Genomic DNA, 15,137 nt, shown 5'->3' on the forward strand with positions numbered 1-15,137 from the left:
TATTCGGAATCGGAATCAGTAGAATGTTCGTTTGTCTTCATTCCCAGTCTTCATTATTAAATTGCCTAAGGAAAGAAAAGGTGAAACACCAACGAACCACAGCACCAGACTGATAGATAGACTCGCTTATGGGCGAATTATCATCCAAATGCCATTGTGTATGTTTTTTGTTTTCAAATTTCCGACGCTATGCAAATTTCTAGAGTAAGTGGAACATGAATAAGAAAATGACGGGCTTGCGGTTCGATTTTGATATGGGTCACACAGTACTGGTTGCTGAAGTTATCCATTAAAACTTATTAAAGTTGCAATATAGTTGCCCTTTAATGTGGTCATGCGGAGGGGAATCCCCGTGTGTTTTGGAAAAGTTTTCATTTTTCCGTTTTGATATGCCTCAAAAGAGCTGCCGTGTTTATTGTGGCTTGGCTTTCCAGAGAGTTTAATTTAGTTACATTCGTCTGGGAACTCATGACCTTTGTAAACAAACAGACTGGCAGATAAAACACCTGTAAATCCCCACTTCAAAGGTGAATCCACCACCACCACCACCCACAACAACAATGGCAGCCACACCACCCCCGCACAGTGGGCACAACGGGTGAACGGGTGGAAAGACGGCGTGAGTTGGGAGCGCTCGATTCCCACCGGATGCTGATGTTTTATTTGGATTTAAAATTTTCTGTTCGCTGTTTTTAATGCGCGCTGATTTGTTTGGAAGAAAATAAACAATTTGGAAATTTATTTAGTTGGGGATCTAGGGATCGTTGGTATGGGTATGGGAATTGGCATACCCAGGCCTGGGTATGGAATGCCATGTGATCCCATGTGCGGCTGCTCTTTCGCATTTTATGGCCGAATAAATATGCAATGAAAACTGCTCGTTGCCATAAGTAGTTTGAGTTTATGGCCGCTTGTCGATCTTCTGGCCGTCTTCATAGATTGTGCCCCGAGCTCCTTCCTCTGTTCCTTCCACTGCGATGTTTGGGACCCCGATTCGACGTGAGTCACGCTCCCAGCTCCTTTCGCTCGGCACCCAATATTTGCATATCTTTTGTAGTCCACCCAGTGACCTTGGGAAAGCCGAGCCGCAATCAATCAAGCGTACAGCAAGAGCGTGGAGCAGGGGGAAGCATCTTGCAACTGTCGCCTCTGTGGAGTCCCAATACACAAATACGGAGACAGATACAGATACAAAAGCATTTGTCTCACCTTGTCAATCACTTTTCGGAGGGGAAAAGCAGAAATCGTGAAAAGTGGGAAGGGGTAAGGGGTAAGGGGGAAGGAAAGTGGGGAGAACCATCAGCAAAATATGTGGGTCAGGTCTTCAATGTTCAATGTTTTTCAGCATATTGGATGTCATCTCTCCCGCTGCCCCGCGGCGCTGACATATTTTCCGACTTTTTGGCCGATCTCTGATTTCCTATTTCGAGTTTATATTTTTGTATTTTCATACCCTGTAACTTCCGCTCGGGGGGGATATCAGTGCAGATCTAGGACCTAAAATGTTTTGTGACATTTGTAATATATTAATCATACATTTTTGTTATGTCACAAGAAGTTTTTCTATAAAGTTACCTAACTAACTTACTCACAGGGAGTGCGATGCATGACTAAACTAAAAACTTCGGCGGAACATCACGTTGTGCGATGTGGAGCAATCGTGGTGCGAGGGTATTGGACGAGTCAGTACCCATATATCTGGGCTTCCCTCTTCTCGGCGGTTTTTGTTCCTCTGTTTTTTTGTGGCACATGCGCGCGTTCCGAGTCCGGACGATTTGCCGCTGTACTCACGTACGGCGTATGGCGGGGCATTAAAATTAAATAAATATATAAATATTCCCGGCTGCATTGAGCAGCGGCAGACAAAACCAAAATTCAAATTCAAATTCAAATTCAAATTGAAATTGAAATGGAGGCGAAACGAGGCGAGGCCCACTCAACAACGCCCAAATTGGCAATTTTAATTTGATTTTCTGGCCGTTTCAACCGCTGATTAGGCGATGCGATGTGACGGCGCTGTCCAAGTAAACATTCCCTTCCCCCCTCCCTCCCCCCTTCCGTTCCACCGAAGGTTTTGCCAAACTATTCAGCAACTATTATCAATTCTGGTTCGCCAAGGGGGTTTGCGTTTGCTTGGCATTGTCGGTCGTCAGTCGTCGGTCGTCGCTTCAAGCCTCTTTGTTGCCGCCCTGGCTTGTTTATTTGAAAATTATTCCCCGCTTGACTTCCCCCCTAAACGAAGGCTCCCACAGGGGGTGGCGGGGGGAGACCGTTCTCCTCTTATCAAAACATGAACATTTCGCCGCGAACGCTTTTCCCAAAACAAAAACAAAACCTGGCAGCGCAGCGAGAAAGCTTCTCGAGAGGAGAGCGGCTCTCAGCGGGAAACACTTTCTCCGCTCCCTCTGAGAGAGAGTGTGGAGCATGGTAAAAGCTCTTGTATAACATTTCCCGAACAGCATTCAATGGGTCAAGGGGGTTTCTGTGGGCGGGTCTTGCCCGAATTTGCACAAACAGGGGCGGGGATGTCATTTTGTAAGGGGTGCCTACTACAGGATGGGAAAGAATTACAAGACCAAGAAATTACAATCTACATCTAAGCTTTAGATCATGGTACTACAATTTTGAGTCCTTTGCAGTCCTTGTAGAATTATCAGAGCGGCGATGGTAGTAAATAAATAAATTTTATTATACAAAGCCGTTCTTTTTAAGCAAAGTAATTTGTATTTTATACACTCATATACTCGTAACAGACTTTATACTCGTATTCTTATGTCGTATTCATTCAGCACAGCCATTTTTGTGATTTTGTAATGTTATCAGTAGCAAGTAAAAGCTAAGCGAGGAAAGTTGGCAACAAAGGTCAGTAGGTCATGCGAAACTGTTTCCATTCGACCCACCGACAGAATGCTACGCCTCTAGCCCACCCTTCGCATACGCCTCTGTTTTGCCGTTTGGTATAACAGTTCGTCTTGGCACTTTTCGTTTATTTACAATTTGACATTTTGCAAATGCTCGAAAAAACATTCAGTAGAACAGAACAGTAGCTCACCTTCGGCCAGAGAGACGGAGAAGCTTCAGATCTCTCGTTTTTGCATTTCAGCAGCATTGAGATTTCCACATAGATTTTCCCAGCAGACATTCGTCGTTCGCCGAAGCGTTCGGTCGTGTTAGCGGAAGATTTTGGCCCGAAAACCCGCCCGAGATTTTTGTCCGGAGGAAACCCTCTCCGGGTCCCCGGGTCCCCAGAATCCGCATCTGAATTCCGTATCTGCAGCTGCCGAGTGCGTGTGTGTTTCTCCGTATCTGTGCGTTGTGCTCTGTGACTAAGCCGAACAGTTAAAAACTATAGCTAAACCAAAACAGAAGGGCAAATCCAATACGAAATCCCATAAACACCGGAGAGGCTATCTTCGTTTGCCAACGGGTGCAAAATCTGTAATTGAAATTTCGTCGCTTACGAAATACAAATTCCACTCAACAAGGTTTTCATCTGAAAGTCAAAAACTTTGGCACAGGTAACGCACCGAACAGAACCTTTTCAATCTGCGGATTTATCAGGAAGTTTTGAGGGCGGAGGAATACGATTCTCGATTTCAGCACCACCACACACACGAAATTAAATCAAAATACAATCCCATTCAATTTATTTGTTCAGTGTTCAGCATCGTTTTCTTTCACGGCTGCCTAATTGAAAATTGTGCCGAAAAATGCTGTTGCCCCCTTCGTACTCTTCTACCCAACGTGTTTCTTTATAAGCAAACTGCTCGATTTCTATGTGAGCTACACCAAATTATTTGTTGTGCCTCGCTGCCCCGCTCTCGTTCCTTTTCAAGTTGAAATATTTCCCTTTCGATTTGGAAAACTTGAAAGATCTCCGTCGATAGCCAAGCTAGTGATCTGTCGCGGGGACGTAAGGCGTTTGTCAATGATTTGCGCCGCCGTTGCGTTGCCATTGCCGGTTGTACTTGAACTCGTAGCGAGCGCGTGGCGTGGCGCGTATCTCGAAATCTTTGAGATAATGCTGCTGGCTTGGAAGTCCGAGAAATCCGAGAACGGGGCAGATAACGCTTCACTGGGTCGCGCGTGAATCACGCGAAGACAGCTTTTGATTTGCGATCTCTCAGCGATAAGTGGCCTTTAGGACTTTCAATAGCTTGGAAAACTGAAAAATCTCAGCTAGTAGGACTTTGCCAATTAAATTTGTCATTCAGAGATCGATAAGAGATCTTAACATAACAATTCCTATCAAGCTCAAGAATCATATTACTTTATGTTATTACCGGTGTTTAGTAATTAGTAAGTAATACCATACTTAGTCTAACCCAATTATTCTTTACTGAAGTTAAAATGTCTAATTTAATATCAATTAGCAAAAAGTCAACTTCGGAGCGACCAGGCCACCCATTGAAAAGGGAGCCTCGAGTTTGTAATCTGGTTATGGCCAATCCGAGCGATGAATTCGAAGCGGGAAACTGCAAAAAGCTAATGAGCAGCGCATCAAATATCACATCAGCTCGTGGTGCCAATTAGCGAAACGCTTTAAGTTGCCAGCTCTCTGTGTCTTTGCTGTCTTGCTTTCCGCTTCCATTTTGCAGCATCCACTTGTGTGTTTAGTTAGGTCCTGTTTCAGTTGCCACTCGAGGCATTTATCAAGTTGAGGCATCAGCTGCACCACTGATATGCAATTATCCCACTTGATTGCTGCACCACGCCCCGTTGGCTCCCCCCCAGCCTCCATTTCAAAGGCAGCTAGTTTCAATCATTCAAACACAATTAAGGCATTAAAGGACACAAGCGCCAGAAAGGACAATTAGCCTGCGTGGGTGAGTGTTTGGCTAATTATGCTGACATGGCCATGGCCATGCCTCTACTTCTGCTACTGCTCCTGCTTCACTTCCACTCGGTTTTCCATTTTATCTCCGCCTCTCCTACTCTCTGCCCGCCTCATCCGCTTTACCACTTGAGGCTGCTCATTAATTATTTAGCAGCCGCCAACGCGCGAATACAAAACTGTATAAAAGTCGCGCATACGCACCGTAGGTCACTGTGAAAATTAAACAACTATCGTACTTTTAGACGTACACTGAGAAAAGGTTATTTGCATACTTGCATAGCAGAGGCCAGGACCTTGATATGCCAAAATAGTTCTGTATCCCTTTGTTATACAAATCGCTTGAAATGGATACGTAAAATATGGAGTTCTTCTGACAAACCTATACACTTACAACTTAGTGTTCCTAGTCGTGTTTCCTGATGGTATTAAGTTATGGCTGTAAGTGAATATAATATATACATATTCAGTTAAGTCCAAACTTATGTATCTTAAAACGAACCTGTTGTTAAACCTATGTAACCCAACCCAACTAACAATATTGGCGCGCGACTTTCTCGCTGTGTGGCACCCATTTGGTTGCTCTTGGTGATAGACGATAGAGCAATGCACAGCGATCTATCATTATAATGAAGCGTCAAATCTAATACGTCGGACAATCCGGCCGACATGGGTGGGGGTGGTGTGTTTTAGGGGGGTGCCTAACTCTGCTCTCGCTGCTGCTGGTGATAGTGCGCTGTCCGCAGCCTGATAACGTTGACAAACTAGATAAAAGGGCGATAAAAATGAAAAAGAGAGGCAAAAATGTGCGCGAAGACGAACACTAAAATGTTAAATATAAAACAATAGACTTATCAAAGACTTTACTCAGATGTTTAGTATGAATCCGAATATTTTATTTATTGAACATACTCGATTTCGTAGGCATCAACATTTGAAAGTGCATTCCAAATTCGTTGTGTACCATACCGAAATTTAATTCTTGTCGTACAAACAAAATATAAGTAAATTTGTGCGTGCTAAAGTGTTTCGGGTGTGTTTGTATATATCTGAGTCTGTTTGCGGTGACACTGAAACGCGGTTTTAATTAATAATTATCATTTTCTGTCACAAATTCATTTTGTTTGCGGTGGCTTTATGTAAAATCCCACCATCCCGCTTCTGTCGGACATTCTGATTATGCATGACCACACTTGACATGCAAAGCTGTCGAAAACTGACGGACCAACCTTGCCGCAATCAAAAGAATGGACTGATATTAAAGTTATAGACTCGCAGAGAAGAGGAGAAAGATACAAATCGATTATAATCGAAGTGCCTAGCAAACAAATTACCAGCGGAATGCACATAACTTAAGCAATTAATGTGTTTATTTTGGTTATCCGACGCGCAGATAGCAGATAGTCGAGCAATTAGCTGTAATCGGAATCCGTGGCAGTGGCAGACGATTTATGGCGGGTCTAGTGCTGCTGTTCAGGTGGTGATGATAGTCTGGTAATGAATTGGAAAACCCAAGCGATCAGTCATGATAATGAAATAATATTCCTGCCTTAATGGTGGGCTACCAATTGAGTATCCTGATATTACACTACAGTTTGTAAATCGTTAATTTAAAACAAATTATTGATTATTCGAGTGCTGGGATAGAATGTCTGCCATATCCTAGGAGTAAGCTTAGACAAAAGCTTAAAACCCCGATTGATTCGCAATGTGCCTGAAAGTATGCTTTTAAGGTCTGAGCTTCCGTATTTTCACATGCCTGTGGAAAAGCGTCCTCGGCCCAGGTTGATTTTACACTTCAGCGGAGGCCAATCAAACATTGAACTCATCGCCGGCGTTATAAATAGAAAATTTAGACACACAACTGCCGCAGGCCGGCGGATGGTGGTGCCCAAAAGGGGGTTGGGGAAAGAAGATTACCTCGCGTGCAATTGAAAGCAATTGTTTTGTCAATATTTTCACAATTCGCCCATCAAAGGGCATTATCCATTGGGCTTGGGTAACTAACTCCACAGCGCAATGGAATTGATGAAGAAATATTCGAATTATAAATTGCTCCCGAACGCTTACTTTTCGCAAGTTTTGCTTCCCAAAAAAAGGCCAAAAAACAAAGTGTAACAAAAGTTTTCCAATTGGAGGCGCCCCCATACAACCCAAACACCCACACAGCTGTAGGGGTATTTGGGGGGTTTTCAGGGGTCCCGAGGAAAATTCGTTGATGAAGGTTTCCAGCAAGAACAACCAGAAACAAATTGGAACTCGAGTTTACGGCCGGGAGCTGTTGTTTTGGGGTGTCATTGAACTTAATTTTGTTTTTCTTTTGCTTAACCACACCCCCGTTGATTTTCCATTCCACACCCCCGGCCCACGCTTTGTATTTTTATTTATTTGTGTACTTTATGCTACCGATATGAGCGACTTCTGAGCACCGAAGGGCCGGCAAGTTGTTGACTTACACCCAGCCAACCCTCATCTCCACTCCGAATGATGAATTTTCTGTGCGAACGGGAAAAATGGTAAGGAAAACATGGAAGGAAAATAAGAGAAAGCACCGCAAGGAAATGTTTCTTTTGGCGCCAAGCAATTTGGGAGGAAATCAATTCGGCAACGCTCCAAAAATCAAATCATTTATTCACGGAGAATTATTTCCTTTTCTCGAATAGGTAAAATTTCAATATTAAAAACGTCGAGAAAACGGGAAAAATTTAACTAAATAGCAAAGGTATTCGCACCATAAAATGACCCTTGTCCCATCCTCAGTTAATATTTAATGTTTAGCTGCCTTGTGTTGCTCCGTTTATTTTGTTGCTGGGGTTCAAGGTGCTTGAGGTGCTTCTTTGGGATTCATTTAAATATCACCATTAAATCATTTATTATTCCTTACAACTTTTATTTACCAGAAAAGCATACTTCCAGATTAAAAGCCAAAATTACCTATTTAAAAAAGAAATAAGTTCTAAAAAGCGCGAACTGTTGTGCTTCCTTGAACTTCTCTGCCAAAACTTGTGAGTGTATGTTGGTGTGTGTTTGTCGGTGCCTTTTCAATTTTTAATGGCCGTCAAATGCGGGCATAAACCATTTTGGCATACAAGCAAATAAAATTTGCGCTGCCTAAAAGCACTAACAATCAAACACTCGACAACAGGAGCTGAAACAATGGGCACAACAGCAACGACAAGCTAAAGCAATTAGTTTAATGTGATTCTCTTCTGGCCTTCGTATCGTCTTCGCCCGAAGAGATGAAGCCTGGCCAAGTTTTATGTACCACAAATGAAATTATAGTCGGCACACACACACACCCACACACACATACAGAGTGCCACAGGCTGTAGATGCAATTTCCGCGCGGCGCGGTAAAACGAGAGAGCAAGTGGAAAACTGTCGCTCCGAAAAGCATGCTACAAAAATGTCGCTGTTGCCTCCCCTGTTTTTGTTTCCCACAATACTTATCTTTGAGCTCTCACCTGCTTCAGTTTTAACATTTTTACCTTCCTTGGGAACCGCTCAGCTTTTCAATTGCGTTTCCCCGCACTTCCCTCGCTTTTCCCGGCCCCTCGCCGCTGTCATGCACATTAACCAAATAGCTGGCGCCTTGATTTGATTATCGTGTTTGTGTGAGTGCGCAGAGCGGAGAGCGAAGAGCGTTGCTGGGTAAGATTGCCGTTTGACAAGCAACTTCCGCACCTTTCCCGGAAACGGCAGATAGAAGAAGAAGCCAAGAGAAAGCCCTGTCACTTGGGCGCCCCATTCATTCGGAAAAGTTGTCCATACACTAAATGGTCACTTAGGTGCAGGTACTTAAAAGCTGGTCCTTGCCGCACAAAAGAGTATGGAGTGGCGTAGGGCGTTCGAAATTAATAGCTTTTAAAAGCAATACCTTTCATCTCGAAATTTAGTGGGGGGCCTCATGAACTTTAGTGAAAACAAAACAATGTTTGAGGGGCCATGTGATTTATAAAAATATTTTCATGTTTAAATGCTTTTGGGAAAACAAGCTATTTTTACTCTGTCGAAACACAAGCGATAGACGCATAAATTCGGCTCAGATCGACTGGAAGCCTGCAATAAACAAGCCAATAACAAGTACTTCATGGTTCGCAGCATATATCAACATTTAACCTTTGGATTGGCTGTGAGCTGGCAAAGGAAAACATATTTTGACTGGCGTTTTGATTTATGCAGCTTTTCCAGCTGAATGAGGGACGCTTGGATGGTTGGGAGGTTGGGTGGCTGGGCGGTCGGGAAAGTTGGACTAGGGAGCCTGTAGGAAAGCGTTTTGTTCTGTTTCCGCTGCATACATGATTCATGGGCTCGCTGTATCACTTTCTTTTAGAAAAGAGAAGGAGAAAAAAGAAATGGGGAAAGTCACTTGAAATCTGTGTTTTGCCGCTGTGATTTCCGTTGCGTATCCCCAGAATTGGTCCCCGAACGCCAGCCAACTCAAACCAGGCTAAACCTACCTTTTTCCACCAGCTCTTAGGTACATCTGCAAATTGCCTGCAATAAATTTTTTGCCCGTTTGCCATAAAACACTTAAAACGATTTGCAAAGTAAAAAGAAGGAACGTAAGAAATGGAAGAGCTGTGAGACGAGCGTAGCATGGAAATGAGGAAAATGGAAAATCGAGCAGCGTCTCCCCATTTTTCATTTTACTTGCGATAACAATTTTCGATATTGACTCAAAATCCATTTGCCACATACACACATTCGAAAATAGTCGGAAGACAAACAGAATGAAAATGCTTAATTACTTCCCCTTTGGCAGCTCGCAATTTATGATGTACAAACTCAATTTGAAGCAGCAAATGGGAGGGAAAACGGCAATATAAATTTACAAATTCAATTCTATTCGGGAAAGCAACCAATACAAACAAATGACTTCCTTTATGCGCGAAAATTTCGCCATGTGTGAGTAAAACAGCTTTTGCTTAGCCACTGAAAGAAAACCTGTGTGTATGTAGCAATTCAATTTCAATTTGAAGCGATTTAAAGTAGTGCCATGAAGTTCTCTCTACCTTTTTTCAGCTCCAATTGTTTTCCCATTGGGGTGGGGCATTTTTTTCATTTCCATTTTCCGGTGTAAAGTCATGTGTGGGGTTGGTTGGCTGGCGCAGAGCGACTGTGGCTAAAAGTTTTGCTCACATTTTTGCTCTTATTAGGTGCTCTTGATTCCATTTCAGTCAGTCAGAGTCACCGTCACAGTTTCAGATTCTGTTTCTGCTGCTGTTTTAGTTTTAGTTTCGGGCTTGACTCAAATTGGTTATGACAAGGCCAAAAGAAATTACGAAAGTATTAGCTCGGCAGTCACGTGCGTTTGGATATGCTGCCATCTCCATCTCACTGTGTCTAAGTGGATTATGCCGAAAACAAGAAACCACTCGGTTCAGATCGCTCGAGTGACGAACACAGTGCCGGATGTCTATTTACAGCTACTGGGTAGTACTCAGGTCAAGAGTTCGCTGGCGGCTAATTGAAATTAAAAATGTTTGTGCGCCAAATTAGCTAACCGAAAAACGGCTTCCTGCATAAATGAAGTGCAGTCAAATACAAAAACCAGAAACCCAACAAAAAGCAAAGGTGAAGGAAACTACAAGCGAATTTCGCAACACAATGGCTGGCGACAGCAGCCCAAAAATAGGCAAACAAAGCCTCAGAGATCTGAATGGAATGGAATGGGCCCCAATGAATGGAGCTCCGTCCGCCGCTCATTGAAAGCCCATCACGGGGCCGCGATCCGAAGTCCGGACCTCTGTTCCTCTGTTCCTGACCTTTTTCGTACCCGTAGTCGGGTTGACCGCAATGGCAGCGAAACAAAAGCGTCAGGCTTTGGAAAATTGTTAATGGTATCTGGTCTATCTGGTGTATCTGCAGTTGGGCATGACTCAATTGGGAATGGGGCTTGAGAGAAATAACCCTTTAAAGTTGGGATAGGAATTTATCAGCGAAAATGAGTTCACCAAATAGGCGTGCTATTAGCATTGCAGAAGTTATTTTCCTTTGCCAGGAGACTAAAGCTAAAAATGGAACTAATGCTAAAATCAATTGTTTAACCATCTCTGTATAATTTTTTTCAGAAAACTGCCAGCACTTGTAACCAAGCCCCAGAATGCAGTCCAAAGAGGTCGGACGCGGGGCAGAGACAACGCCGCTCTAATTGTGCCCGGACTCCTTCGAGGATTCGGATGCTGACCAGGACTATGGCGTCTTTTGCATGCAGTGAAAGGAGGAGCAGCGGCTAGTCCAAGAATCACGCAGAAAGTAACCAGAGCTTTCTGGTTCATCAGTGGGTCAGTGGTCAGTGGCCCGTAAGCGACACTTCAAACCCAAACATTTGCGAGGATGATGAGCGCCGGAGGAACGTACATCTCCACCGCCAGCGTGGAGGTACCACAAGCTCTGCAAGATGGCGAGAAGTTCATTCGATGGGATGATGTGAGTAGCTAACTGTTTACTGGAACCATGTTGTCTGGGGATATTGATTATTAGTTACTTTTACATATATCTGTTGCATTTCACTATTCCAATACCAATTCGGTGGTAATTTGGTTAAAAGAGATTTTAGGTTAAGTTACTGGTATTTTTTGGATAGAATTACTGAAACGTAGCTTATTTTCTTTGAATGTTCGTTTATTAAGTGGCTATATACAAGTGTATGTCGGCTATTGTCTACTTCGCCCTACGGTTCTCATCGATCCAAGGCAAAAACGAAGACACTGATGTGTAGACAGAAGGGTAGGTAGTGGTCAAGCAGGGTATGTATCCCCAGGAGACGATGCCAATCTGCTTGTCTGCACCACTGCTGGACTTCTCGACCAGGGGGCCGCCACTGTCTCCGTTGCAGGATCCGTCGGCCTTTCCGGCGGTGTGGGAGCACACATTGGTGTCCGCCAGCGAGTTGCTGGATGGCAACGCTGCCTTGCATGCGTTGTAGTCGATGATGGTGGCGTCCAGTTTCTGGAGGTTCGTCGGCAGCACTCCTGTGTTGTCGTAGCCCCAGCCATACAGATATCCATCGGTAGTACCTTGGAATGTCTTCGAAGGAAGACTTACAGCGCCCACCGGATTGCTGCCATCACGGGCCACGGCATTCAGATCAAAGGCATCCTCCGCGTTGAGCAGGATCAGGCCAATGTCGTTGGGTCCCACACCGCCGCTGTATTTCTCGTGGATCACGTACTGGGCACTGGTGAACTTCCTGGTCTGAACGTTTTCCCGGTCGGTGCGGCTGTGAGCACCGGCAACTGCCTGGCCTTGGTTGTAGGTCAGGCAGTGGGCGGCGGTCATGATGGTCACCTCGTCGAGCAGAGTTCCTGCACAGAAGTGGGAGTTGGCTGTGGTCTGCAAGGACACGATATAGGGCGCCTCTCCCTTCGCCGCTTCATAGCCGTTGATGATGCGACCGCTGGGGAATCCCGGCTGAGGGATGGAACTGGCCGAAACCGAAGCCAGAGCCAGTGCGAATATAGCCACGAATTGTTTCATTTTGAGTTCTCTGTTGAGTTTGTTCTACTGCCAATTTGGCCGGCGCCTTTTATAGGACTCTTCAATCTCCAACTCGAACTGCAAGCACTCCAATCCAAATTATCGTTATCACCCAAGAGATTTATGATCTTCACCTGCATATTCTTGGCCCCGATATGACTTCGCTTTGTCCTGCACTGGCGCCTTTGACTGATAAGAGTTCCAATCTCTTCAAGTCTGCTTGCACCCTAGGCACAGAAGAAGCTTCCTTGCAGCCAACATGACTGGCTTTTGGCCCCGATCTGGATGGCAAAGTTCTATTTGCTCACATAGCGGCCACTTTGGCTGAGTGTACTCTTTGTGTTGGTTCAAAATAGTATCAGATTAGAAGTTAGGAGTTACTAGGCGCTGATAATAATAATTTAGAGCGCAGATAAAAGATGAGAATATGTTTATACAAAGAAGTTTTCTGTTAAGAACCTAAAATTTATATACCTTTCTATTTAGGAATTACTTTTTATAACTAACCAGATCCAACATTATTAATAGTAGCGCCAAAAATGCTTCAGAACAATGAAACTTCTAAAGTAGCAAATTGTGGTTCGTCATCCTTGTATTCTTTGTTGCTCTAAACATTATTTTAGCAACATGTTGAATCTGAAATTTAGAACTTTGTGAAGCTTTTCCAATCTACTTGCTCAATATTATACAGCACTTTTTTAATATCAATGATAGGGAGCTTCCATTCGGGTTAGATTTGATTGGTCGAGTGCATGACTTTCGATACTGAATCGTCTATCAATGGCACACGCCTCCAAAAGTCTGGGCTTTTCCAGAGCTTATTTTAGAAGCCATAAATCAAGAGACAAATGTGTTCGGGACCGTCTTTAATCCCGCTTCGATTAGCGATCGATTCGAGGGCAATCAGACACCATAAATTGTGGAAAAGCAAACACAGACTGGACTTTCATTGCCTATGATTATTTCACAACTAATCGGAGGGGCACAGAATGAGGGAATTAGTTTCTGGTTTTAGTTTAGCGTTTTGGTTAGTATTTTAGGAAGTACGCCAATAAGGGCAAATAAATTATACATCCGTTTAAACTAATAGACAAGTTTTATTAAAGGGTTATAATATTCCTTGTTACCAGGTTCATATTGAAGGTATAGCTAGGTCTAAAAGGTATTTCTTTACTGTTCCGTACTGAACTCATACTGAAGGCAGTTTACTAGTTAATCCTGTGGCTCTGTAATTTGAAAAGAAAGGAACCCGAAATAACCCTCCATCCCCGGAAAACCACAAGATACGATTTAGTTGGATGCATTTATTCAACAATTGATCATGACTCTGATCAAAGGCGATTCCGCTCCTGGCAAGATCTGACTAACAGTTTCTTCCTTCAATCTAGAAGAGCTTGTAGTAGGCGCTCTGAATGTCGATGATCCAGTTGACGTAGGAAGACACTTTGGTGTAAACGGAAGGGTAGTTCGCCCGTCCGCAGGGGATGTAGCCCCAGGATACGATGCCAATAATCTCGGAGGGGGCGTTCTGGTACTCAACGACCAGTGGGCCGCCGGAGTCACCGTTGCACGCGGACTTGCTCTGTTGCAGGGAAGAGGAGCAGATGTTGGTCTCAGCGAGGGGAGCGGTTTCCGGCAGTACTTCCTTGCACTCGTCGTAGTTCACAATTTCGGTGGTGACAGTCATCAGGGACTTGGCAGGGGTGATGATGTAGGACTTGGGCTGTCCCCAACCGTACAGGTGGGTCTCTCCCTCATGGACTTCCTCGCGGCTGGGTAGGGTGGCGGCCTGCACCCACTCGTTGAAGATGAATGACTCGTTCACGTGGAGCAGGGCAATGTCGTAGGGTCCAACGCCACCAGAGTACTTCTCGTGGACGCGGCCAAAGTCAACTTGTCGCTGCTGGGTCAGCTCATCCACCTCGGCACGGGTATGGAGTCCGGCAATGATGCTCATGCCAACTGGGTTGGAAATGCAGTGGGCAGCGGTCAAAATCCAGTCCTTGTTGATCAGGGTGCCTCCGCAGACGTGCGAGTGCTTCGCGAAGTTGGTGCCCAAGGAGACAATGTATGGGGCGGAGTGGGGTTCCGCCTCCGTGCCGTTGATCACGAAGCCGGTGGCAAAGCTGGGCACGATCTTGGCCAGCTTGTCGGAGAGCTTGGCTCCCTGGGCGGCGGCCACAAGGGCAACGAGCAAAGTCACAGCGATCAGTTTCATTCTGCAGATTTACGGAGAATGTATACTGACTAGCCGACTAAAGGCACCTTTTATACTTGCCCACCACTATAGATTAGCAGATAGATTTATGAATCGGATTCGACGATTAGTTAATTTCGTCTGAATTGATTACGATTGGCCGATAGGCGTACGCGTATTCAATAGTAAATTGGCCTTGAGTGGGAAAAGCCCTGGGAACCTCCGCCCACGTGGGTGTGCGTAATGTGTTAACCGAGGTGTTGACACGGCAAGGTCGGCCACGGCCCAGTCTCAAAGGATGCTATAAATACGGACCCTCGCGATGGGGTTCTCCCCAGCCCCAATTGGCGTACAAAGCCAATTAAGAGAGCATTTCATAGACCTGAAGTGACCGCATGTTTGCGTGCGCATTTTCAGGACAACATCCACCCGCCACATGTGGACATGTGGCCCTAATCCCACATGGATGGAGGCAGCTCGTCCCGGGCAGCCGGCAATTAGTGCATGCAAGGATGCACTTCGCTATCTCCATTGTGCTCCCCTCACGCGCTCCAAAGGTTAATTGCGAAATGTAAATGCCACAGCACCCGGAGGGTAAAATAGGAAGGATGGGTAAAATGGAGC

The 15,137-nt window shown here is 44.8% G+C and overlaps 3 protein-coding genes and 1 long non-coding RNA gene across 10 annotated transcripts in view; 1 reads left to right on the forward strand and 3 right to left on the reverse strand.

The window, feature by feature from the left end:
- Positions 1 to 15,137, forward strand: part of LOC6526290 (1-phosphatidylinositol 4,5-bisphosphate phosphodiesterase classes I and II) — a 42,136-nt gene that overhangs the window by 1,983 nt on the left and 25,016 nt on the right. For 6 of the 7 annotated variants that reach the window (XM_002087376.3, XM_039371104.1, XM_039371102.1 and 3 more), the window contains exons 1-2: positions 3,171 to 3,518; positions 10,909 to 11,266. In XM_002087376.3, coding sequence (XP_002087412.1) covers positions 11,174 to 11,266 — 93 coding nt within the window. In that variant the 5' untranslated portion in view covers positions 3,171 to 3,518; positions 10,909 to 11,173. Of the gene's footprint in view, positions 1 to 3,170; positions 3,519 to 10,908; positions 11,267 to 15,137 lie in introns of those variants that run through there. The other variant, XM_015197890.3, reaches the window with a different exon arrangement.
- Positions 669 to 3,085, reverse strand: LOC120320705. Its single transcript, XR_005560226.1, has 2 exons — positions 1,210 to 3,085; positions 669 to 1,149 (listed from the first exon to the last, which is right to left on the reverse strand). It is a non-coding gene; the product is annotated as an uncharacterized LOC120320705 (long non-coding RNA).
- Positions 11,444 to 12,342, reverse strand: LOC6526291 (lectizyme). Its single transcript, XM_002087377.4, has one exon. The coding sequence runs from the start codon at positions 12,314 to 12,316 to the stop codon at positions 11,501 to 11,503; it is 816 nt and encodes a 271-aa protein (XP_002087413.1). The 5' UTR covers positions 12,317 to 12,342; the 3' UTR covers positions 11,444 to 11,500.
- On the reverse strand, positions 13,606 to 14,561 carry LOC6526292 (lectizyme). The gene has a single exon (XM_002087378.4). The coding sequence runs from the start codon at positions 14,532 to 14,534 to the stop codon at positions 13,701 to 13,703; it is 834 nt and encodes a 277-aa protein (XP_002087414.1). The 5' UTR covers positions 14,535 to 14,561; the 3' UTR covers positions 13,606 to 13,700.

This window comes from Drosophila yakuba, chromosome 2L (assembly GCF_016746365.2).
Source record: "Drosophila yakuba strain Tai18E2 chromosome 2L, Prin_Dyak_Tai18E2_2.1, whole genome shotgun sequence".
Taxonomy (NCBI): Eukaryota; Metazoa; Arthropoda; class Insecta; order Diptera; family Drosophilidae; genus Drosophila; species Drosophila yakuba.